The 26,922-nt window shown below is 36.2% G+C and overlaps 1 protein-coding gene across 5 annotated transcripts in view; it reads right to left on the bottom strand.

The window, feature by feature from the left end:
• Positions 1–26,587, bottom strand: part of LOC131070233 (uncharacterized) — a 125,759-nt gene extending 99,172 nt beyond the window's left edge. For 3 of the 5 annotated variants that reach the window (XR_009112298.2, XR_009112295.2, XR_009112296.2), the window contains exons 1-4: positions 26,253–26,583; positions 17,880–18,072; positions 17,632–17,717; positions 15,070–15,154 (exon numbers count right to left, since the gene is read on the bottom strand). Coding sequence is in view for 1 of the 5 variants with exons in the window: in XM_058005738.2 (XP_057861721.1) it covers positions 15,070–15,154; positions 17,632–17,717; positions 17,880–18,072; positions 26,253–26,347 (459 nt within the window). In the remaining 4 variants the exon portion in view is untranslated. Of the gene's footprint in view, positions 1–15,069; positions 15,155–17,631; positions 17,718–17,879; positions 18,073–26,252 lie in introns of all 5 variants that reach the window. The other 2 variants (XR_009112299.2, XM_058005738.2) reach the window with 2 other exon arrangements.
• Positions 26,588–26,922: the final 335 nt, after the last annotated feature.

The raw sequence follows: 26,922 nt of genomic DNA, 5'->3' as shown, positions 1-26,922 counted from the left end.
ATATAATATTATATCGATATTATATTGTATTGAAAATTTGAAATACAGTGAAACGGAAAGGAAATTGTGTAAAAAAAATTAAAAAATTAATCGCTTACTGAGTTTGACAGTTTGTAAATTATTATAATATTTATTGTCCCCGGAAAAGAGTTGACCATTTCCGAGTTTTTTGAGACAGTTTCCGTAAATTTTCGGGGATCGGGGACAGCTTGGAAACATTTCCGGCCATCCCCAAGTCCCTGAAACAGTTTCCATTTCCGGAACATGTGCCTTAAGGCCAGAAACGCATTTCCGGGTAACACTAATGAAAACACTTTTGTAATCATTTATGGACTCACTGGACATATTTTATCATTAAATTTTGCAAAAAAATGTGTTTCGAAAGAGATTTAGGCAATTTTTTAAGTTGTCAAGAGTTTGCGGAGTCACTAATTTTGAGTCTGCCAAGTTTCTGCTAAGTCAAAGTCTGCCAACTATAGCTATAACTATTGTAATCATGTACTTTAAAGGGTTGGCTCAGTTGGAAAACCTTCATTTTATGTCCATTTTTTATCTACAAGTGAAAAGAGACAGTGTTTCATGGTTGCAAGGTTGAAGAGCAAGTGTGAAGTTTGTAACATGCATTGTAATGCTTCTAAAGTTGACTGAGATTGTGAATGAGATGCTTTTGGCATACTCTTGTTCGATTTCTTCACCCTATTAGGGATTTCTCAAAGGCAACCTTGGTCTTTTTATGTTTTTCTTGTGTATGAACTATGTTTTTTCATGTTTCCACATTGTTACAAGTGATTCAACATGTTTACAACATATTTTGCATTTCATTGAGATGCCAAACAATAATTTTAGAAGGATTTATAAGGGTTTTCTCCAAGTCAAACTTGGTGTCTTTGTGTTCTTTCTTGCATGTGTGAACTATGTTTTTCATGTTTCCAGACTGTTATAAGTAGTTGAACATGTAAACACCATCTTTTCCATATCATAGAGATGCTACACAATAGTTTTAGAAGGTTGCAATAGTGAGTTAACATTAGAATCTGTTATTGATGATCACTAGAGCTATAATGTCAGTGTTATTTGAATCAACTGGTATTAAAGATATATCAAATCTTCAAATTGGAGTTTTTGACCATGGCATGTCATCCACTAGCTCTAATGGGAATGGAATCTTACTCCTTGCAAATCTAAGATTGGCACAAGAGAGTGGAAAAGACCTAGAAGAGCAATGACAAGAGAGGGCTAAGATGGGGAGCTCTGTTAAGATGGGTAAGCAATTGAGGACGATGTATCTAGGATTTTAAGTTCGGTTGACATGATTGATTGTTTGAAGAGCATTATTTTTGGCTCGAAACTTGAAATGGCAAAGATTCTTGACAAAGAAAAGGAATTGGACATGGCCAAATCCAAGCGCGAGAATTCATCTCATAGTAGGAGCTTCTTCAAATATTAGAAGACGATTAACATATAACTCCATGATGGAAGGATTAGTGTTGAGAAACTCAATTAGTAGATCCCTCAAATGGAGGTTTTCTTCGGACATGGCCAAATCCAAGCACGAGAATTCATCTCATAGTAGGAGCTCCTTCAAATATGAGACAATGATTGACATATAACCCTATAATGGAAAGATTAGTGTTGAGAAACTCAATTAGTAGATCCCTCAAATGGAGGTATACTTCAGTCTTCATAAATTTTCACCTAATCAACAAATTTCCTTTGCTACACTCAAACTAGTCAATCATGCCTTGACCTGTATGAAAGCTATGCAATGTCCCTATAATGTAGAAAAAAACCTCGGATACACCAGAAGATTTTGAAAGTTGGCTAAAAAACCAATTTCATCCTATATGCTATGATGAAGAGCATATGATGCAATGGCACTATTTCTAGCAAAGACAAGGGCGAATTGTGTGAGAGTTCATAAGCGCATCCTAGAAAAGAGTATTTCAATCGGGGAAGGGCATCATGGACAAAGAGGTATTGATATACATTGGAGAGTTGTTTGGGCATCCCAAGGGGCATGCTTTTATGGCTAACCCTAGGTTATTGATGAAGCATGTGCCCAACCACACTATCTAGAACTTGACAAGAAGAAATCCTCTAAATTCACGCAAAAGCTAAAGAATACAAGACAGCAAAAAGGAGAAAACAACAATGACAAAGGCAAAAAAGTGCTACTACATTGATCCAAAAGGGCAAAGGTAAGAAGAAGAGTAAATTTCATTGTTCACAATGTGATAAAGATAGTCATTTGGATAAGGAGTGCTGGAAACTACACTTGGACTAAGAAACTTCATGGAGTAAGAAGAAGAAAGATGCAAACACTACCTTCATGAACAAAGGCAAAGAAGATATGTTACTAGGTTGCATGGTTTTGGGTCTAGCGCCAAGATTAAAAAAGAGAGGGGTTGAGAGCACATTCAAGCACCCATAGGATGGAAAGACCATGCTTTGGCTAAATCCAAGCTATGCCAAAGAGAACCCACATGCATAGTCACTTGAAAAACAGTAAGATGTCAAAGATAATGAATTTTTAACATTAAAAAATAAATATAATAATCATAAAATAACCTGAAACATGGTTGACTACCCTAAAAGTTGCTGTTTTTTGCATTTGTGAACCTTGCTAATTTTTTCTCAAAGGTGGAGAATTACGAATGTGCAAAATATATTTGCTAAGCACTACAAAAAGTCACTAGCTTGTACAAAGGAGATTTGTCAAAAAAACCTAAGTATTTTGTGACTTTTTCAAGTTTTGACAAAAAAAAAAATTCAAGTTCTTTAAATGTTTTGTAAACATTTTAAAAGTTTTTTAAGTTTCTTTATTTTTATTACTTTTATACATATCGTAGGGATGTATTGTTGTTTTTTCTTTTTGTTTTATTTTTCTAATATGCTCTAAGGTTAGATTTTCATTTTTTCTAGATTTCCTTTTAACAGAAATCTATTTAGAATGGCTACTAGTTCAAGTTCAACAAACCCAGGGACAAATAGACAATTCAAATATGACCAAGCATCACCTCTATGGAAATGTTAAGATGATTGTGTTGGGTGCACAAAGTTTTAATCTAAATCCCTAAAGCTAGATCTTCTCCTATGCACAAGGGGTGTCAAATCCAAGACAAAAACCTGAAATTTATAAGCAAGCTGAGAAACAATGTTAATATACTTTAGTAAGAGCGGGTAATCTCTCCTTCACTTTTTGCTCAACTAGTCCAAAGGGGGCCTTCCCCAAAGGTATCTTTAACAAGATTGATCACAACTAAAGATGTGCAAATGGACAAACATGCAGTAGTACCCAGTGTACGCTTGGTCCCAAAACTTGTCACTAGACCAAAGCCTAACCTATTATGCATAGGACCTTTATTAAGTTGATAAGTACATCACTACACAACTGCAAGCTATGGGTATGCAAAAAATGATTCTCCAAGATGCTAACAATTATGGATCATTAAAGATACTTCCCTAGTTATAACTTATAACACTTAAATCATGAAATGCATCAAACTACTTTATACTCCTAATTTGTGTTACAAGTTCGCTAGAGGAGAGGCCTGATCTGGATCCAGTTCAAACCATTTTTGGTACTGGTCCAATCCACATAATGGACAAGAAGTTACATTGAGAGTATTACCCGATGGCTCCCCAAGGATGGTCTCATCCAAAACAATGGAAAGGATTCTTGGACATGGCCAAAGGGAGTGGGTCACTAGACAAAACCTCCACCCATGCCAAAACAATTCACATTAACATTCAACCCATCTTGAGAAAATATAACAAAGTATTTGATGATATTCCCCTAGGGCTACCCCCAAAAAGAGGACTTGAGCATACAATAGAGTTGGAAGAGGGGGATAAACCTCTAATCGCCACCCCCTCCCAGCACCCCCGCAAATCCAAAGAAGAGATTAAAAAAACTATTAAGGAACTGCCAAAAATGGGTCATATCCAACCTAGTTCCAATCCCTTTGAATCATTTGTAGTGCTAATCAAGAAAAATGATGGTACCATGAGAATGTGTATACACTACAGGGCTTTAAACAAGAAAACAATAAAAAACTATTACCCTGTACCAAGAATAGACGAGCTAATTACCGATCAAAAAAAGAATAGACGAGCTAATTGACTAACTCCATGGAGGTAGATATTTCTCCAAACTTGATCTTAGATCGGGGTATCATCAAATAAGAATGAGAAAATAAGATGTTCCTAAAACTGCCTTCAAGTGTCACTATGGGCACTTCGAATTCTCAGTCCTCCCTTTTGGCCTAACAAATACCCTAGCAACATTTCAATTGTGCATGAAACATGTATTCCAAAAACAACTAAGGAAGTTCCTACTCATATTTTTCGATGACATCCTTCACTATAGCAAGACATGGGAAGAGCACCTTCAACATATTGAGGAAGTCCTAAACATCTTGGTACAAGAATCTCTATATGCCAAGAGCTCCAAATGTGAATTTGGACTAGAAGAGATCCTCTACCTTGGTCACAAAATCAATGCACAAGGGGTGAGTGTAGACAAAGAAAAAATAAAAGCCATTAAGGAAAGGCTGAAACCCAAAACTCTAACGCAACTAAGGGGCTTTGTGGGATTATGTAGTTACTGTCGACGTTTTGTAAAAGGATTCTCAAAACTAGCTGCCCCACTCACAAACTTTACCAAAAAGGGGGCCTTTGTGTGGAATGAGGTGACTCAATAGGCTTTTGAACAATTAAAAGCTCATGCCCCATTTTAGCCATCCATGATTTTTCATTACCCTTCAAACTACAATGTGAAGCTTTTGGGGAAGGAATTGGAGCGGCACTTATGCAAAATAAGCATCCATTGCATTTGAAAGTCACAAGCTCATCGAAACCAAAAAATGCTACTCAATCTATGATAAAAAGATGTTAGATATCATGCACGCAATAGCCAAGTTCAAACAATATTTGGTTTGCGGGAAGTTCAATGTTAAGACTAATCACAATATCTTGAGGTTCTTCATGAATCAAAAGGACCTAAATGACAAACAAGGTAAGTGAAATACAAGCTTACAATTTTGATATTAAGTACGTAAAAGGGGCAAATAATGTTGTAGCGGATGCTTTATCACAGCGACCCCATTTGAACACCCTAACAAGCATTATCGCAGATTGGAAGAATGATATCATTGCAGAATATGTCAAAGACACGCAAGCTAATTGTATCCTAGAGGAGAATTTACCCAATGAAGAGAACAAAGTAGTAGAAGAGCTTATCGTATATAAAAATAGGATATTCCTTATGCCAAACTCGAAGATGAAGGATAAGATCCTTAAGTAATACCACAACAATCCCTTAGCAAGCTACCAAGGGTTACTATGAACTTACAAACAAGTATGGGAGAAATACACTTGGAAGGGCCTCAAGAAAGATGTCCCGAAGCATGTACAAGAATGCATGACCTAACAAAGAAACAAAATTGAGCAAAACAACCCAGTAGGTCTTCTACAACCTTTACCCATCTCAAATCAAAAATGGGAAAGCATCTCAATGGACTTCATAACAAGGTTACCTAAGGTTCAAGGGAAGGATTTCATTTATGTGGTAGTGGATTGACTCACCAAGTAAACGCATTCCATAGCAATATCTACCAAGTACCAAGCTCCACAAATAGCAAAAATATTCTTCAAAGAAATCTTCAAATTGCATGGTCTTCCAAGGAACATTATCAATGACCGAGCTCGTCGATTCCTTAGCCTATTTTCGCAAGAACTCCTTCAATTAGCAGGAACTGAACTTACACCTAGCACAAGTTATCACCCTCAAACGGATGGGCAAACTAAAATTGTTAACAAGTGGATAGAAAGATACTTGAGGAAATATGTCACCGACCAAAAAAATGCATGGATAAAATAGTTACACCTTGGTGAATATTGCTACAACACCACTCACCATATGTCAATCAAGATGAATCCCTTCTCAAAGCATTGTCTTGTTATGAACCAACCTCCTTCGGAAGTTTGATTTCACAAGAAAGTCGAGTACCAAGGGCAAAAGACTTCGTACAATAGAGTATAGACATTATGAATACCCTCAAAAACAATTTGCATCAAGCACAAAATCAACAAAAGATCTATGCTGATCGAAACCACACCGAGAGGACATTTGAAGTTGGAGAGTTAGTATTCTTTTGGCTACAACCATATAAGCAATCCTCCATCAAGGTAAGCAGAGCTGAAAAACTATAACCTCAATTTTATGGGCCATATAAGATCTTTTGGAAGATTGGCGAAGCAGCTTACTAATTGGAGTTACCCAAGAATAGCCATATTCACAACATTTTCCACGTGTCTCAACTCAAGTGAGTGTCACCATCCCCTCCTATATACTCTTATTTTGATACTTAGTTGTGTTGGTGCCTTAGATGGATACTGGTTACTGAAACAATGATTTTGATGCCCTACAAGATTTTGGTTTTGCTAACAATGGTATTCGGTTTTACAATGATGCCCTAAATGGTATTGAATGCTAGAAACAGCGATTTAGCCTAAATGATGCCCTAGTTGAAAATGGCTTTATTTCTTATTTTTTAATATTATAAATATATGAAATGTTGTGATGTTCATTTACGTAAAGTAATGTTCATTTACGTAAAGTAATGTTATAACTCATCTTTTGTTTTTAACGAATATAAACATTAAGGTTGAATTATCGAGATGATGGACTAACTACTTTGGTTTGGACAAGTGGATGCAGGAATGACTCGGCCTCCAAGAAGAAGGGGAAAAAGATATCACTAGGAAAGAGGGAAGTGAAATGGTTATGGTCAATGATTGAATGGAATATAAGACTGGTATGTACTACCTAATGTCAGCTAGTGTGACCTTGTCAACCTAGTTTTCCCTATTATGACCATGGAAATTATGTCCGTTAGTGTCTCCGACTTGCTCCGGCTCGTTTGCCGAACCTTTGTTCTTGCGTTGCGAAATCGTTATTATGTACCTTCTATTATTGTCTTAATTAATACCTTAATTAGAAATGTTTTCGACTTACGAAAGTCGACTCCGTTTATATTTCCGTTCAAATATATATATATATATTGATCAATTGTTAAATAATTTTTATAAAGGTGTTTTGTTCTTAAATTTAAATTGTTTTAATATATATATATATATATATATATATATATATTAATTACCTTTACTATTAACTTAATGTATTTATTAAAATATATATGAAATGACTTAGTTATTTTAATTTTACTTGGACCTTAATTTTAATAATATAAGCCCCATTTATGTTAGAATACCTTTTTTATTCTTTTCTCCTTATCGAGATGGTTTAATATTTTCGAATAGATTAGTATAGGGCTTTGAAGCTTATAAAAAATTTAAATTTTCCATTGGACTTGATCACCTTCCAGAGCCACGATGGGGGAATGGCGGAAATATAGAACCTTTCCTCCTGTAAAACGTTAGGGTAGCGGGGCTTATGAAAAACGATTTTTGGTTTGGACGGCTTTCACTTCTTCTTGGGAGTTTTCACTTCTTCTTCGGCAGCTCTTGTTTCATTTGCTGGGGGTGGACGGGAGAACTAAGGGAAAGGAATGAAGGCACTGTAATTCCTAATTCATCTGCAGTATAAGGAAGTGCAGCCAGCCATTGCAGTTGCCAGGACTTCTCTGCTAGCCACGCTATTCATTACTCTTGTTGTTCAATCCTTTTGCTATGCAAATCCTCTCACATTCCAGGCACGTGGACTCCCTGGTGACATCTTTCTTTCTTTCAATAGAGAGTAAATATATACTGTTGCAAGAAGCATTAGTTAAAAGTTACGAAGGGGTCTTAGTTTTTAAGAGTTGTATTCTCCAGAGAAATCTAGTTAGTTAAATTTCCTTTGTAACTCAACAAAGCTTCTTTAATTGTTCTTTCCTTCCTATTTTCTGCGTTGTTGTTCCGGAAGGAGTCTTTTGTAAATACAAGTATTGGTTTTATTTATATAATCAATTACTGTTCAGTAGGAACCTCTGCTGCAGCAAGAAATTAAAGAGAATTTAATTAAAGAATGGTAATATAATCATTTACTGTTCAGTAGGAACCTCTGCCACAGCAAGAAATTAAAGAGAGTTTAAATTAATGAATGGTAAAGTTTAAATAAGGGTTTACACCCAAAAAAGGCTTAACCTGTAAGTGTGAGATAAAGGTATTAACCTCACAAGTATCTTAAGAAATTTCTGGTGAAATTCTAGTTTCTTATTTTTGTTTATAAATTAAAGTGCAAGTCTGATAGGGTGGAACTGAGTCTCATAAAAACATGTAGACAAACCCTTGGCCAAGGTGCACTAGCTACATGTAGTGCTTGTCAGTTCTAAGAATCCAGATACAGTCCTAGTCAGGAATTATACCAGTTAGCAGGCAGCTATAGGGTGTAATTGATTACGACTGTAGGGTCTTACACCAGTTCCAGCATGACTTGACGTAACCTTTCTCTTACCCTTGTGGAGGGCCGGGCCACTTCAGCTAGAAGTGAGCAAGGGGGATTGGAAACGATCTAAGGATGGGTGGATAAGCGCCCTGGTGATACCTTTTTCCCCTCTATGATTCAGAGAGAATTTAAAGATGAGCAAGTTTGCCAGATAACAAATGAAAAGTACATTCTAAACCCTTCATCTTTTTCTTTATATAGGAAATAGTTGCAAACGTATTTTCTGTTCATGTTTCCAAAGAACTGATGTTTATTTGTTCAATAAAGAATATTTTTCTTCCTACTCTGTCATTTTGTTTTATCACAAAAATGCATATGATAATGGCATTAGTTTTCAGATTCACTATTTTCTTTTCAAAAATAAAACTAGCTGTTACTTGCTTTTCTTGTTATTTAAGTATAAAACTAGCCGTTATATGCTTGAGAGATTTAAGTATGTTACAGTGAGTGCTAGGGCAACAAGTTACCCCATGTGTAGAGTTACCCCAGCTTGACGACTAGGGTAAACTAATCCTAGAACCTGAAGCAGTTCTCAATATGAGGGAAAAGCAATTGAGGAATAAGACTATTCCCGAATTCTTGATCAATGGAAGGGCCTACCTAAGAAAGATGTTATGTGGGAAGAAGAGAAATTCAACGATCCGAATCTGAAGTTGCTTAAGGGCAAGCGAATTCGAGAAGGGCAAACTGTCAAGAGGGCAAATTGTCATGCCCCCAATCTAACAAAGAGCCTAAAAAAGAAATTGTCTTACGATAGGATGACTTCACAATTTCTTCTCTTAATGTGATCCTACAATAATACAAAGTGATAAACACAGCAATCGACACATACACAATTGTTATTGGGAGGCGATCTAACTATCAACTAAGGCAGCGTTTTTTATTAATTAACGCTGCGATCCCAATGAAGCAGCGTTCTCTATTAACAAACTTCATAGTTTCCAACGGTTTATTCACAAGCAAAATACTAAAGGTCGCCACCCTTGGGAGAAGGATGTTCGTTGGAAAGGACACAACCCTTGATCCCATTGAGGAGATATATACAACCCACCATCCATTCAAGAAGGCATTGAACAGGAGAGGAGAATATAGAATACTGAACACCTAACAAATGATCAAATCATACTATAATTCGTAATATTCCAATTCATTGTGGTAATGTAGAGACTATTGTTTAGTTTTATATATGAATTTATATGTATATCTCTGTTATAGATTAATAAGCATTCAAATATACACAATAACACTGCAACAATCTATCACAAAGCAAAGGTGTAAGGAAGGAATCTGCATTGAGGGAGAATAGCTTTAGGGCACCCTGCTATAGTGGCAAGTAGGGAGAACAGCTATTAGAGCGCCCTATTACACTATGAAAGGGAGAGAACGGCTAAGAGCACCCTATTGTGATTTCCCCTCCAACCCCTACATCGAGGGACTGTTGATGCACCCAAAGATCTCTCTAGCCATGGAAGAATGGAAGGGGATTGCATGAAGGGAGAAAACAGTTGTCTTAAGGCATACCATGCCTCCTTATTCCAAATCTTCTATGAGTAAGATTCACATTCAAATCAAACATGTTGCATATTGATGAAAATTAGATTTGTTTCATAAATTGTGTCTACAATGTAACCTAACTTGATTCCAAGTTTCCAGAACAGGCTTGGCTAATCTTATTCTTAAGTAAAGAATGCACCCCTAACTATACCATATGCTTGTTTCAATTGGTTTTGTGAATTTAGGGCAAAATATAGAGTGGTCCAGCAAGGGGACATTACACGAACAAAAAGGTGACTTTTTTGCACGCTTTAAAATGTTTTTAAAATATTAAAATGAATATGGAGCAAAAAAAGAGAAATTAATATTTTATTCACCAAGAAAAGTTATAAAAGAAGGGAACTGTGAAGAGAAAAGGAATACCATTTTAATATCTACTAGTCGTTCTTACGAGATTTGATTGTTTAATTTCTTGAAGACGAAAGCCCTCTAGAAATAGCAGTTTCGGAGACAAAAACCCTCCTAGCTAGATTTGGTGATTTTGTCCTTAAGTCACAGCCATGCCTACAAATCATGATTTCCAGTTTGTTGTTGAATATAAATATTTTTAATGTGTTTTAATTTGCTGAAGGGTTTTGGTTATGCTTGCTTCAGATTTCAATTATTTTTTAAGAGTTTTTGTGGAGGCTAGGAGGAGTACGTAGCTTCTCCAATAAGCTGGTCATACTTTCCATATTAACCATACTATCTTCTACAGGCCGTGCCCCACAAGATATATCATATTTTAATCATTTATATATGTTAGATGTGTCTATTGATGTTGCTGATTTGATGACTGTACTGTTTGAAGGGATCATACCTGGTTGAAGGAGGGTGTGGGGAACCAGCAGTGAAGCACCTTCTTTCTATAGCTCAAATCACCTTGTTTGGAGGCACCCTACGGTTGCTTGATGATTCCAAGACATCACAAGGTGGACAAATGTAAATTTAACGAGTTTTCATGACTTTTGTACTTGTTGTACTAGTCATACCAGCAGCAAAAAACCTTTGTTTCAGGCCTGTTATGCCTGATTTATATTATCAACTTGATAAAATATTATTCCAGTGTGTGGGGGTCTGTTTAGTGGAGTCTTGGAGGGTGTTTCCAATAGTTTATCATGTTGATGGCGTGGTGTGCTTCTAGGCAATGGTTTGTGTGTAGTCAGTCAGTTTCAGTTTAGATTTGGGTAGTGCCATCAGCAGAACAAAGTATTATCAGAGCTACATCAGCTTGCTGCGTTAACTATTAGAGCTATACTCCAATTAGGTTAATGGTTTGATATTGTGGGGGTTATATTCCATGTTTAAACTAAGCCCTTGGGGCAATTTTATGTGCTCGCAAGAGTGGTATGACTTACGAGTCTTATCAGAATTATAAACTAATTGCTGCAGCAATTTACTTCATCAATTGTCAATTTGTAATGCATTTTAAATCAATGTTGTAAACCCCGAATGATAGTACCATTGGAGGCTATCTTTTGTATGCATATCACATTTTAAGATTGGATGGTTTACCACCATATCATTCAGCCCATTTTGGCATGAACAAGCTGGCATTATCGACCATTTTGGTCTGTGTCAAGTTTAAAAATTCTACCAACTGCTTGATTACATACATGTAGACTGCCAAAGATATGTTGATAGGCTGGCTATCCCACCTACATATCATTTTACATAGTCCATCATAGAGGTGTTAATTAGGCTAGCTCTATTGCTTGGGTGCTTTGGTTGGATTGCCACCATATTGTTGCACACCACCAAATGCTAAGAGGGGGGAGTGAATCAGCATATACAAAAACTTAATCTGAATTAACCTTTTTACTTATCATTCATTCAATATACTTTATGCATGAAAGTAAACAATTGAAATCACAAAAACAACCACACAAGAACACCAAGATTTTTACATAAAAAACCCAAACTAAGAAAAACCACGGTGAGAACTATATCACTATATGAATAACTGAGTTACAATGTTTAGGCCAGAGGTCAAGGAGCTCACTACCCCTAAGATGACTTGCAAGGCTACAGCGCACAACCTTAGGGCAAGATACAAAAGAAACTTGCACACACAAAGGATCATTACTTTAAGGCAAGATACAATACTCCAGATAAAAGGACATCAATAGGGTTGAACTGTAAAGAGCCGCATCCACTGAAATCATGATCATATTTCACAATTCAAAACCTATCAAAAACTGTCTTCATCATTGCTCTATAACAATTCTGGACCACTATACTGCTTTACATATGCTTCACACAACACACATAACTTCTTTGTGTCTTTGCACAATGATTCCATCCTTTATATATATCAACCAAAACTTCAAAGATATCAATTAGGTCAGCCTAATTAGATGTAACATGCAAATACATAATTGTCGGTCCAAAAGCAAACTCCAATACAATGCGGAAGGTAAAATGAGATGTATGAGGCTTCACACCAAGTTGGCATACCTTCCTATCCATCCTAAAACACTGCCCAAAGATCCACACACAACTGCATGGACCAAAACATTATAGGTCAAGTGCAAATGATACAACTGTCAAAGCACACCACCACAATTTTGCACAAACTTCAATGCAGACCACTAAGACTCTAAGAGTACTTGCGGATGCCCAAGATTGCATCAACAAATATCCACAACACTGAATAACCAAACCGCATCACCAAAATACTAGCAAGTATAGGAATGCAATGCAATCCTGTACACTGACATCGAAACAATCACTCTTGACTAAGCACCAACTGCGGATCCAAGAAACCAACACCAAAGCTCCAAAAACATCATGACACATCTTTATAAACCTTTGGAAGCAACCACAAATAGATTCTACACATCCACATAATCACATTGCTACTCCACTGTAACTGTAGTATACCAGACCACATACAGACCAAAGATTGTAACCAAATTGCTCATCCGGATCAATAAGTTTGACATCAATGACAACAAGAACTCATATTTGCAACACATATGCAGTAGGCTGGTTCAAGTTTTTACAATAATTTTTAGCAATTTTCACAAAGTTTTATACCCAAACATTTCATCAAACAGTTTGCATTTTTTTAGTCTAGTTATGTTATTGCAATTTGTTTAATAGAATATGCTATATGCTCATCACAACAAAACTCCACAAGTCTTAATAAATTGATTAATGATTTCATTTACACACATTATAATGTGTAATTTAAACAAAATATAACATTTCTTTGATTGCAAGTATTGCTGATATAGAAAATTCAACTCAGAAATTATATTTCAGTTTGTGGAAATAAAGATTTTAATATTCATATATGTCATTGCTGACTTGGAATGATCAAAAACCCCTGATAAATATTTTATTTGCTATCCTCGTTGCCATTCTTCTCGTGGTAGGGCAGTTGAAATGGGAGTAGTCACTCCTTTTTGAATGGTGGCACCTAGTTCATTGACTCCTAAAGCAGCGTTTTTCCCTTTCATCCAGTGATGGGCAGTTTTGACAGTGTTGAATTCTTCTTCTGATGCCACGTCACCCTTAGGTGTTCCCTTATATGGTTCAGGAGTCTCCCAAAAAGCTACAGCCTCCTTCATTATATACGCCAGCACTTTTAAAAAGGCTAGGATGGATCTCAAGCACTAGCAAAGGCTTTAAAAGTGTTCAATAATTCTCATCACTGTGAAAAACAAGTGGTACAACAGGACTAAAGTACGGTTGGGCATGCAGGCTCAGCATCAGTAATAATATATTTGAGATTTAAATCTTTACTGGTGCCCACTGCACTATATTAACTAGTATTTCCTCTTTGCACACACAACACAATGATTCCTACTTCATTTGCACATGCTGCAAACAAATTTGCTATTTGCCTGCAAATCTCAAAAAATTTGTACCTGATACCCTGAAGCTTGCAACTATAAACAAAAATTCATCAAATCTCCGTTTGAGCACAACTGTGAATCTACCATAATTTTGATTCGGGAAAAATCTTTCATCCTCAAAACCAAATACCTCTAGGGTTTTCGTCCTAGGGTTTGTAGCTGAAGTTGCAGTCCAACTTGAAATGAGAGAAATTAAAAATGTCCAAGATGTGCAAATGAGCCCTTTATTCCTCTTTTATAACTTCCCGGGAACTTTCGAGAAGTTATAATTTTATATTCACCTTTAATAAAATAATCACCTTTTGGCCCCATAAAGTGATTTTATTTCATTTCCGCTTTTCAACTTAATCACTTTATAAAACTAATTGAATAAAGTCACTCGCAACAACTCAAGGTAAATTTAATTAATTAAAAATACTCCCTTAATTAATTCTCCAAATTAACCTACGGGAATAAAATAGGCTAATGCCATTTTCCTGAATGCCTAAGGCAAAGGAAACGTTACACCATATCATTTTGTGATTGCATTCATTTAGATTAGCTGTGTGATTGGAGGCACCATATGCTCTCATCTTCTAGGTGATCAGAAAGTGTTGAGACATTGTATTTACATCTTTATATCGCAAAAATCAAAAAAAAAAGTAGTCTGAGTTGTTACAGCATTGGTACTGAATGTGAAACCAGTTAAAGGAAGGAATAAGTGTTATTAGATACATTTTGTGACCAAACTCCAATTAGAAAACAAACAATTAGTAATGTATTGAGTCCTTCAGTTATGATGGCATAATTACCAACCTATTGCTCACAGCCATGAGGTTGCTTTGCTAGTTTTATAGAGGTTTTCCTTTTATCGTTTTAATGAAGTCTCTGGAAACAATGGATATGATCCCATGTGTATAAAGCATAACATAGAATATCATATAAATCATGTTGATTATTTTTATTTCCAGATGCACAAGTATCCTACTGTAAATGTTACTTCTCTTCTTCACCCAATCCTAACAAACAAAATTCAAGATAAAGAACAGGAAATAGAAAAAAGCACAATCCATAGCTGCAAATGAGCAGAGTGCATGGATATTATTCATAGTGTCTATACATGCAGATAAGAGAATAAATGCTAGGGATAGAATACCCATAAACTTTAATAGGATGGCTAAAAGTGTGACTGTAAGAGACCATAAATTTCATCTAAACAAGAGAAAACATCAAATATCCTACTACCTTCTTCCAAATTTGACCACCTCGCCCATACAAGAATGCCGATAAAACTCCAAGCACAGCCCCTGCATACTCTGCTAAGACTGCCCTGAAAAATTAAAGAATAGAGCGAATATTGTAAGGAAAATGTATCAAATGTCTAAGCATACACCTTCACAGTGTTGTAAAGAAAACAAGAAAACAACTGAATACAGAGAGTAGCTTCAATTGAAAATTCCAAGCAATCATGGGCAAATCAAAACATATGTATAATCCTTTCTCAGTTTTGAATAACCCATGATTACAAATAGGTGATCCTTTTGGAATATGTATTTTTGTGGCATTAATGTATCATGTTTGATCAAACATATCCCAATCCACTCAGAGGGAACTAAGTTATCTAGAAAACTATAGTTGGAATCATACATGGAATACTCGCAGAGTACTCGGCGTGTAATTACGCCATTAACTCGCAGAGTTTTTGGGAAATTTTGGCGAGTTTTTCACAAGAACTTGGCGAATCTCTAGCAAAAACTTGGCTGCATAAAAAAAAGAGGCCCAAACACATCAAAAAATTATCTAATTTTTTTTTTCAAGTCAGTCTCATTCTCTTCATCAGAATATTCATGTATATATTGACAAGATGTTTAAAAGTGGTTTCAGATCTCTAGGAGTTATAATGCAAATTCTAGGTTTTAGAAGATCTTTTAAATTTTCAGACTATGTCAAATTTCAGTAATCAGTAGGCCCCTATCAACATTCTCTTGCTCTCTCTATCTCACTCACTTTATCTACCCCAAATTTTAGACCTATCTATCTCCCTATCACTCTTTCTCTATCCCCTCTCTCTATCAATCTCTATCTCACTCTCTCCTCTCCCCCAAGATCTAGACCTATCTCTCTACCCCTCTCTCTCTCATCCTCAGACCCCCGCAAGGGGTGCTACCCTCAACCTCATTTTGGCGAGGTGGAGGAGCCACATTGGACTTGTAGCACTAGACCCTCTAGTTCTATCTCTCCCCTGGTTTTCATTAGAGCTGGGAAGAGGAAGATGTAAAATGTTTTGATGTAGTATTTACTTTTAGTTTTACAAAAACAATTTGCTATTTCATTTTGTTTTAGTCTATCAGCATTCCACAAGAGGATGCCATTTTGTACCCAATTTGCATTAAAATCAATCAAATATATCTAGTACTCAGCTTGTTTCTTTTGTGTTCTCATTTATTGACTCATTAGATGCATATCCTCATTGAATTTTGCAAAAAAAGTGCATTTCTAATTAAATTTAAGCAATTTTTAAAGTTGCCAAGTTTTTTGCCAAGTTTTCACCGAGTTTTTTTTTCGGGCCTTGGCGAGTTTTTGCTTTTGGCGAGTAGTTCAACTATGGTTGGAATAATATAAAGAGTTGTATAAAGTTTATGAATAATAAGTTTTGAATTACTCAGAAGAATATCATCATGAATAATCATAATGAAATTGAACTGATTTCCTCTGCCTAATTTGTTCGACACCTTAATATAGAAATATTCAGAATAAAAAGCTAATGACATATGTGGAAACTCTTGAAGTGAAAGTGTAGAATCCAGGTAAAGTAGACTGCCTTAAAATATCAAAGGAGTGACGCCATGGGTTCCATAAGATGGACTTTTACCAGACATTGTCTGCAATTGCTTTTGTTATTATGGTTGAGCTATCAAACAAATGGTAAGCCCTTTCTTTGGAGCTTCTTCAGGAAAAAATTGGAAGAAAGTCCATGTTTAGGGAATTATTTATAACAAAATTGAAAGTACTTCATTTTGAGTGCTCGTCAAAGGAAATATTTATAAAAAGATCTTTATACATTATCGTTGCACTTAAATTCTGAACACAAACATTGGAACATGCAATGCATTTGGCATGTACGAACTGTGATATTATATTGTAGCTACTAAAAAAATTTGAAACTACAATTTTTAAACAGCTAAATTATCATGCCAAAAGCCTCATTTTGAAATGTAACACGTGTAAAATTTGCAATGTTCTTCTAAGATCAACTACATTGTTTGTTTCAGCTATGATGTTGTAAATCTCCCTACAATACGCATCATCAGGGAAAGAATTAAATCCAACATTGGAACCTAAGCACGTTATACAGTTGATCCCACAAGAACATTGCAAAACAAAACACTGTGATCAAATTACTCTTAAATTGAAGAAACCTAAGATTATAAATATTAGAAAAAGCATTAATTTGTGAAAAATCAATTATAAGACATGAACCACTGTGGCACTAGTAACAAGAATATGCCATTATCCATTACTTAATCCAGAAAATCTGACCATAAATGAAGTATTATGTATTGAAAGATGTACAAGATTTTCACGGGACATATTAATCACCCTAGAATCCAGTCCAAACTATTTCATACAGTCTACTCTTCAATTATAATCATTCCATTAATAAAAATTGAAACAATATATGACAAAAACACCATTTACAGATACGTCACAACACACATATAACAGTTAAAACACATATTATAGAAATTCAAAAGAGCCCTAAAAAAGATTTTCAAACCTTGCCAGAGAAACTTAAAACTCAACTACCTTACTGGACCACAAGATTCAAGTCCCTTCCCCCATAGTAAGAAATATAGTGCCGTTATTCCTCCATTAATTACTGAAGGCACCACCTGAAAGAAATCATTCAAGTATCAAACATGGCTGCAGTCAAATTTAAGCAAATTTGTATCATAAAAATGTTAACTCCAATTTTATCACAACGTACATATATTTTTTATAAAGTATTTTCACAAAAAAACCACCTATGCAGATATTCAAAATGACTTGCCAACCTGCGAAGTAGACAGAGGTCGGCCTTTCCATGGTTTCTGTAGCACTAAAAAGATCATTGTTGATGAAAGTATACAAATAAACATGAACACAATAACTGAGACACCAGTCTGGGACAAATATTGGTATGTTGCATAAACAGACCACAGACGCATGAATCTCCCAAGTATGTGGATCACTTGCAAGGGAGTATACCTGCAATCAAAATATTATACAGACCAATGCTCAGAATTTTAACAATTTAGTTGAATTAACATATCCTAGTTGTAGGTTATTGCAATAGTGGCACATAAAGATCAGATCCCATAAAACATAACATATTTAACTGAAATCGTAAACATAAGCCTTCAATTACTTAACACAAATAGATGTGTGGGATGTAATTGGTTAATCCCACAATGGTAAGAATTGTGATACAAGGGGTGACTTATAAGGTATAACAACACTCTAAAAGTTTTGCCAATAAGGAAAGAGGCTAAAGATTCAAAAGTCCAAAGCAATGGAATATATCAACCGTTCCTCCCACTTGCTAACAAAAGTTAAAAGGTGTTTCTATGCTAGGTAAGTCTCCTTAACTCCTAATTATTACCAAGTCACATGAGGAAAATTATCATTTGAGTAATGACCGCTCATGGAGGTCACTTTAGCACCACTCAAAACACAAACAGGTCAAGTCGCACAAAGAATAGAGTAATATTCTTCTCTCCATGATTTACTTGCATGCCATGGTCATTGAAAATCAAAGGTTGAACTTTAGTTTGAAAACCTACTATATGGGCTAATAGAATATAATTGTCATCTACAACCAATCAAAAAAAAATTTTAAAATGGCAATGGTAATCCTGAGGAGTGTAAATGTGTTTGTATTATCCAAAGTCCTTGACATGCTCAAGAATAGGTATCTTTGTTGCACTCTTATAGTGTTATAAATATCACTCATTCCATCTCTTGCAAAATTGTCCAACAATCTCCCCCTATAATGTCATAACCAAAAAGCCACCATATCTAGTAATCTCAATATCTCAAGTTGTTGGATCAAAAGATATCTGCACAAAGACAAGAACTAAGCTATGGGCATAGGGCAGATGCTTCCTACTGTGTCCTACTAACCCCTTGGCATGAAGAGTTTTTGCATTGGCCTATTTAGTGACATAATGCAAATGTTGTGGTAAAGAGCTTAGCTAATGTTTGTCCGACTATAATGGCTCGATATTTTCCAGGCTCCTTCTTGACTCAATATTTATAGATGATGGGTATCGTACAATATGTTCAAAGGGGAAAGAAACTGAAAGTGATTATAGAGCTTAAAAACAAGGACCATAGTTCCTATTAGAATATTTAAATATATTTTAATCACCTATATTTAGTTCCTTGTTTAATGGTCATTTAGCTTTTCAGTTAATTAGCTTTTAAGCTTTATTTAGCATTTAGCTTTTTCTTTTTAGTTAATTAGCTTTTAAGCTTAATTTAGCTTTTAGCTCTTTAATCTTTTACTTTAATGTTATGTTCTAATTATAGAACATCGTCTTGTAACCTCTATATATAGGTGTGTATATCGTTCAATCTAATCATCCGATTATTGAATCATTCATTCAATTTATTTTTCATGGTATCAGATCATGGAAATTAAAAATTTCGAAATTTTTTGTTATTAAAATTTTTCGAAGTTTTTATTAAAGAGATTTTTTATAAACTGTTTAAAAAAGAGCAGATTTGTTTTGCAAGTTGAAAATTTTCCTAGGGTTTCTGCAATTTTCGACTAGGGTTTTGACCCTTCAGTTCAAGTTGAAATATTATTCTGGTTACAGATTCTTGGTGAGTTTTTTGAAACCTCAACTGGGTCATCGTCAGATTTTTCTGGGTGCATCGTTTTTCGTGCCTCGATTTTTGAGCCATCTGATCTGCATTCTGTTTTCAGATTCTTGGTGAGTTTTTAGAGAGTTTTTCTAGGTTGGTCTCAGATTTTTCTGGGTGCCTCATTTTCCGCACCTCGAATTTTGTGCCACCAAATTTGCCTTGGAATTTAAAAACAGTTCACAATTTCTGCTATTTTTGTGGACGTTGGGATTTTTGCTGTTTTTTTTGGACGCCATTTATGCTGTTTTAAGTGTGCAGAAAATTTTAATTTTTGGGTTTCTTCCAAACCTCAAAATTCGTGCCTTGGAATTTGTGCCAGAATTCTCCTATAGGGTTTCAGTTTTTTCAGCAGCTACTTCTATTCTGATTTTTTTTTAAATCAGGTTCTTCTGTCTCTTGCTTTCACTCAATTGACCTTGATCAACCTCGATTTTTGTGATGGCATCATTAACCAACATCATGTTGGAACACAGTCAGAAGTTCAACGGCCGCAACTACAACACCTGGAAACAACATATGCTTACCATCTTTGAGCATCGTTGCCTTGATCAGCTTGTTTTGGACAAGGAATCTCGTCCTACAATAGCAAGTGATGATCAAGACAAACATGATGTGAAGAATCGAGAGGCTGTCATGCTTATCAAAAAACTCTCTGTCACAGATGATCAACTCCCACAGGTGCCTTCAAGTAAAACAGCAAAAGAGATCTGGGATCTTTTGAAGGATCTTCATGAAACGTCCGACAAGAGCCGAGCTTCTTTCTTTCTAAAGAATATGTTGTTTTCTATCATGATGGATGAGAAGTCATCTATCCAGGCACATCTTACGAAGATCAAGGACATCTGTGATCAGTTAGAAGCTATAGGCCGAACCATGGTGGAAGAGGATATGGTAGTGATCACACTGAAAAGCCTTCCCAGATCCTACAAGCATTTCATTGATACACTCAATATCTCCTCTACTAGTGTTGATTTGAAGTTTCCTAATCTTTGCAACAAGCTGCTACAACAGGATCGATGGAAGCAGCAGTTTGGAAGCAGCACTAGTTCATCCACTGAACAGGCTTTCACAGCCTCAACTTCGCATAAGTACAAGGGTAAAGCTCTGTCCTTCCAGCAGAAAGGACAAGGTCAAGGTCAATCTCAGCAGTCTTCCAAAAAGAAGAGCTTAAAGTGTTCCTACTGTCATATATATGGCCATTTGGTGAAAGATTGCCGGAAATTGATAGCATCCCAGCAATCCAAACCAGGGAGGGTCCAAGCAGAAAGCCAATTCTGCCACGCATCCTGATCAGAAGGAATCTGCCTTATATGCGTTCATGGCCCAAACCTCCTCTGATGATGTTCAATCATCAGCCTGGTACATTGACTCTGGAGCCTCTCAACATTTCACACATCGTCGGGATTGGTTTACAGAGTACATGCCTTTCACTGATTCAGTGATCTTTGGTGGAGGCGAAGAGTATACTGTTGTCGGCAAGGGCAACGTTCAGATTTCATCTGGTGGGAGGGATTTAATATTCCTCAATGTATACTTTGTACCTGGTATGAAGCTCAACCTACTGTCAGTCAATCAGATTATGCAGCATTCACCACAGCTGGATGTCGTCTTCGGGTTGCACAAGTGCAGCATTGTTGACAGGGAGACTCGCACTACAGTTGCAGTTGGTATTGAGGATCATGGTCTTTATAGACTTGTTGATTCTACTGGTTCTCAGGAGCTCGCCATGGCAGCTAGGAGTACTTCCATCAGCACTCTTTGGCATCAGCGATATGGGCATCTCAATGTCCACTATCTCTCTCAGTTGGTTCGAGAGGATCTAGTCGTAGGATTACCTGAGATTCAAACTCAAAATCATGGAGTCTGCGGAGCGTGTCAAGCTGGGAAGCAACATAGGACTCCGTTTTCAGATGGAGATGCTTGGAGAGCATCCAAGGTCTTGCAACTCGTTCATGCAGACATCTGTGGTCCCATGAACACTCCATCAGTCACTGGACATAGATATTTTCTATTACTTGTTGATGATTTCAGCAGGCGCATGTGGGTTTATTTTCTTAAGCAGAAATCAAAGGTGTTCACCATGTTTCAAACGTTTAAGGCCTTAGTGGAAAAAGAGTCTAGCTGTCAGATAGTCACTCTTCGGTCCGACAATGGAGGGGAATTTTGTTCTACAGAGTTCACCAACTTTTGTGCATCACATGGCATTAAGCATCAGCTTACCACACCTTACACCCCACAGCCAAACGGTGTTGTTGAGTGCAGGAACCGTACAGTCACTGAGATGGCTCGGTCTATGTTGGAGCATAGAAATGTTCCAAAACACTTTTGGGCGGAAGCAGTCTTCACTGCAGTCTACCTTCTAAACCGGTCTCCCACAAAGGTCGTTAAGAAGATGACTCCAGAGGAAGCTTGGTCTGGCAAGAAGCCCAAAATCAATCATTTGAAAGTTTTTGGCTCTACAGCTTATGTTTGGATTCCAGATGCCACGTGCACCAAACTGGATCCAAAGAGTCAGAAATTGATGTTCATCGGCTACAGTGACAACCACAAGGCATATCGGCTGGTTGATATAGACACTAATCACCTCATATTCAGTCGAGATGTAGTATTTGATGAAGAAAGAGGGCCTTTTCAGCCTTCCTCTCCTGATTTGAGCATTGAGGATCACCCTCCAAAGGTTGCAAGTATGGGTGTTCGTCTTCCCTTAGCTCCATCTAATGGGAGGGATTTAGTTGACTCTGAAGTTGTGGGGTCTCCCAGGCATGACATTACACCCCCCTGACTTTCCTCAAGATCTTCTCGATCCACATCCAGAAGAGCTTGCTCCAGATATTCCAGGCACTCTTCATCCTGCAACAGATGTTGGTACTTCTACTCTCCGGCCTAAGTGGTGGGCCAAGACCATCAGTGATCTTCATGATGATGAGCTCATTGAGGGTAGATCAGTTAGAGGTAAGAGCAAGCAACACACAGTTAATTTTGCTCTTATGTCCAACATTCACAGTATTTATGAGCCTCAAACATATACAGAGGCTAAAGGTGTACCTGAATGGGAAAAGGCTATGGCAGCGGAGCAACATAGTCTTCTGAAAAACAACACTTGGGTATTGTCCGATCTTCCTCCAGGAAAGAAGCCCATTGGCTGCAAATGGGTGTGTAAAGTCAAGTATAAAGCTAATGGGAGCCTTGATAAGTACAAGGCTCAGTTGGTGGCAAAAGGGTTTTCACACAAGGAGGGCATCGACTATGAGGAGACATATGCTCCCACAGCCAAGATGAGTAACATTAGGCTTGTCCTCGCTCTCTCAGCTCAATTTGGATGGACAGTCCATCAAATGGACGTCAAGAGTGCCTTTCTCAATGGTGATTTGCAAGAAGAAGTCTACATGACGCAGCCTCCAGGTTTCAAGGTTGCCGGTAAGGAACACCAGGTATGTAGACTAGTCAAAGCACTCTATGGCCTCAAACAGGCTCCTCGTGCATGGTACATCAAAATTGATAAGTACTTGATTGATCAAGGCTTTCAGAGGAGTCCTTTAGATCCCAATTTGTATGTCAAACATACTAGTGATGATATTCTATTTCTAGTAGTCTATGTTGATGATCTCATCATTACTGGCAATCTAAGTCACCAAGTTCGAATTCAAATTCAAATTCGGCAACCATAAAATTCGGATGAAATTCGGCAAGGGTAAAAATTCGGAAAAAAAAATCGACATTAAATTCGCCTTGTAGAATTTTTATTTTTTTTAAATTATAATTTATTAATCTTAAAATTTAAAATAATATTATATTTAAGTTGATAAGTTTAAAAATTAAATTTAGATATTTAAATATGTTTAGTTATTATTAAATACCAATATTAAAAAATAAAATAAAACAAGTAAAGTAAAATAATATTAAGTTTATATATATTAAATTTTAATAAAATAATATTAATTTTTTAATAAATGTAAATTATTCAAATATAAAATATATGTTTTAAAAAATTTTAAACTATAGAAAAGTTTTAAATCAACTACATATAAGAAAACCTAGAATTCTTCAAAAGAAGTCGCATCAGGAGAGAGAGCAGTGGGAATGCAACGGGAGAGAGAGCAGTGGGAACACGACGGAGAGAGAGCAGTCATGGAACGAATGAAAGCTAAGCCGAGAACGAACACTACCAAATCTATTGCCCGGCAGCCATCGCGAATTCGAGCAGACTGATCCCGTGGTGGCATGTCGCGTAAAACATGTTGTCACGCCTTGAAAAAATATGTTGTGCCCTAGCCGTGAGCAAGAGGAATTTTGTTTTGAAAAAACCTAGTACAAAGTGCTCCGTACGAATTTAGCAACGAATTTCAACGAACTTTATACATTTTTTTAATGTTCACCGAATTTCGAACTTCAACCATGAAATTCGGCGAACCCGGTGACTTAGGCTGCAATATCCTCAATAGAAGCCTCAACAAGCACCTCGTCCATAGTGATAGGATCAAGTTGTAATTGTGAGGAATCTACCCCCAATGACCAACCAACCTCTTCGAACATGTTTGAATGCTTTTTGCAGTTTCAAACTTCATTGTCATGTAGCATGTTTGATTCTTGTGCAAGGTTCCTTGCCTCCAATGAGGTTTACATCTAACAGTAAATTAAAAGTTTGGTGATTAGCTTCTAAGTTCCATCTACATTTTTCCATCAAAATGTGATGAAATTGAACTTTTTCAGATGTTGTAATCCGAAATCATTTTTCCATGACATCGCTTGGTGCTAATGAGTTTTATTTTGGTGGATTCCTATTATCTTTTTCAGTTGGCAGGTTGCATGGAATAGAAATGAGGAAAAGAGAGGAAAACATCATCTATGAACTGTGTAAATACTGTTGACAAATTGTTGACTGGGAATAAAAGTCCCTGTTTGATCTTGAAGGTTCTCTTCTAGATGTCTTCAATCCAGATTCAATAATTAAGCCAGATAGAAAATTTTGAGGTTGACTTCGGTGAACAACTTTGTTCTATGAAAATTCTCAAAAGATCATCAATGCAAGGGACTGATAGCTATTCATCATTTGATTTTATCGAGAAGCAATCAATACATATGAAGAGTGCTATACTTTTTGAAGCTATCATAATTGGATTGCAAAAGGATTATCAACCTGTTAAATAAATCATGTGTACACCAGCTCCTCTGCTTGTAACTAGACTCCATTTGCATTATTCTATTGAATAGATTAATGTTCATGTAGACCGTTTTGACAAAGGCGAATAGAGAACCAGACCTATGTTATGTTGATCTCTGACATATCAATAGTACCCCACCCCAAGTCCAAAATACAGGAAACCTGCATGAAAATGTTTCCTTGTATATGCAGCATATCCAAAAACAGACAGGACTTATTGACGAACCCATAAAGAAATCTGTAAAACTGACCTACTGGTAGGTGTAGGAATGTGTGCAAAAGAACTAGAAGAAGTCCATAATACTATCTTGAAATCCACAGCTGAGAATCAGGCAAATGAGAAAGATCAAGAAGAAAATGCCCCTAAAATGTTTATGGAAACAAAGACAACAATGAAGATGGATGCTGCAACTTTCTGGCCAATGATAAATATAAGTAGGAAATGATGAGCTTCTGAATTCAAGTTCATGAAATAAGAAGTGAGCTAAACTTTTTTTCAGGGCACGTTAGGATTCACTAACTTCTTGATAACAAATTAAGAAGTGAGTGAGCTCGGAAATGTCTTTGAAAGACTAACGAAACTTGCATGCTCTGTAAGTATTCACAAGGAGAAACAAATGCAGGACTCTAGATTGCACTCTTAATCATTCCAGCATAGAATTACACGATATCGTTTGAAGTTATTTTAAGAAAATGTGTTCTTTTATAGAATCATTTTAAACTGGTCATACTTCCAGATGAAGTCAATTTTCTTTCAATACAAAAATAACTAAAATGGAGCTCATGAGCTATTTTTGATAACGGCGAAAATCTATTTTAACTTAACCTCATAACTGTTAAAAAGAAATGGAACATGAAGGGTCAAACTTTATGGAATGTTAGTAGAATTGATTTAGCCCTACTTATTTAACAGCACAAATCAATCATAAATTATCCATAACGTAACATCTCAAACAGCAGCACAGTAATGTTTTTAACATAATTGGATTATTCGCTTCTTCCACCAAATTTTTCGCCCAGGCAAAATTAGGATTGTGTGTCATTCACAAAACCTAAATGAAGTCTAACTAGTAACATACATTGGTCCTCAACACTGCACGCGTTTGGTCAAAAAAAGGCTTAACCTTTCATTTAGCATATCATAAAGCATGAATAATTAAAAATCCTTTAAGGTGTAGTAAAATTCCAATTGAGCGACAAACAACGGTTTTTCAATTGACGTGCTGTACAATGTGCAGAGGCAATATGCGAAAACTCAAAAAGATTAAAAATTATAATTTAAAAAAAAATCAAAAAACTCGTGAAACGATTCCCAAGCAGATTTTTTTATAACACGATCATCTAACAGAGTAGCTACCCGTAAACAGCAGATCCGTAACGTTGATTTCTTTTGAGCATCCGACCCTCCCCTGAGATCGCGCCATTTTCTAGAGCTTCTCCGGGGGGCATCATTTTCAAACTTAGGCCCTAACTTCAAATATCTGTTTACAATTTACAGGGGACTATCCAGCTATCAACTCAGGGATTTAATTTTTCATTGAAAGTGGACCAATTTAACCACTATTCGTAAGACTGCTTAAACGATTTATCCCTTAAGTAGCAGTACCATGGAGCCTCTTAAAACTTCGCACGTCTTGAATTTCTAAGAGCTTTTACAACAAGGGGTTTCATAGATTTTGCAGTAGTAAAATTTAAAGTTTGAAAATTTAGGAAGTTGGTAATAATTTTTAGCAATGGTGGATGTTAAACATTTTTGGTTTTTTTTTTAAGTTTGAGAAATATATATATTTAAAAAAAAAAAAAAATTAAAATTATCTTTAAATTTGTTGGTAGAAATTTCAAAAATAGAAGATTGACATGTGGTCACAAGACCTTCCATGTTAATGGAAGAAATTTCAAAACTAAAAAATACAAGCTTTTTTTCAAAAAAGATTGTAATCTATTCTAAGCATTAAAAAAAAAAGTCCCATTAAAGACCATGCTCCACCAAAAAATGGTACCTGAAGCAAACTTCATGGAGTTGCTTC

Source organism: Cryptomeria japonica, chromosome 2 (genome assembly GCF_030272615.1).
Source record: "Cryptomeria japonica chromosome 2, Sugi_1.0, whole genome shotgun sequence".
NCBI lineage: Eukaryota > Viridiplantae > Streptophyta > Pinopsida > Cupressales > Cupressaceae > Cryptomeria > Cryptomeria japonica.
This window is presented reverse-complemented; position numbering and strand designations above follow the sequence as displayed.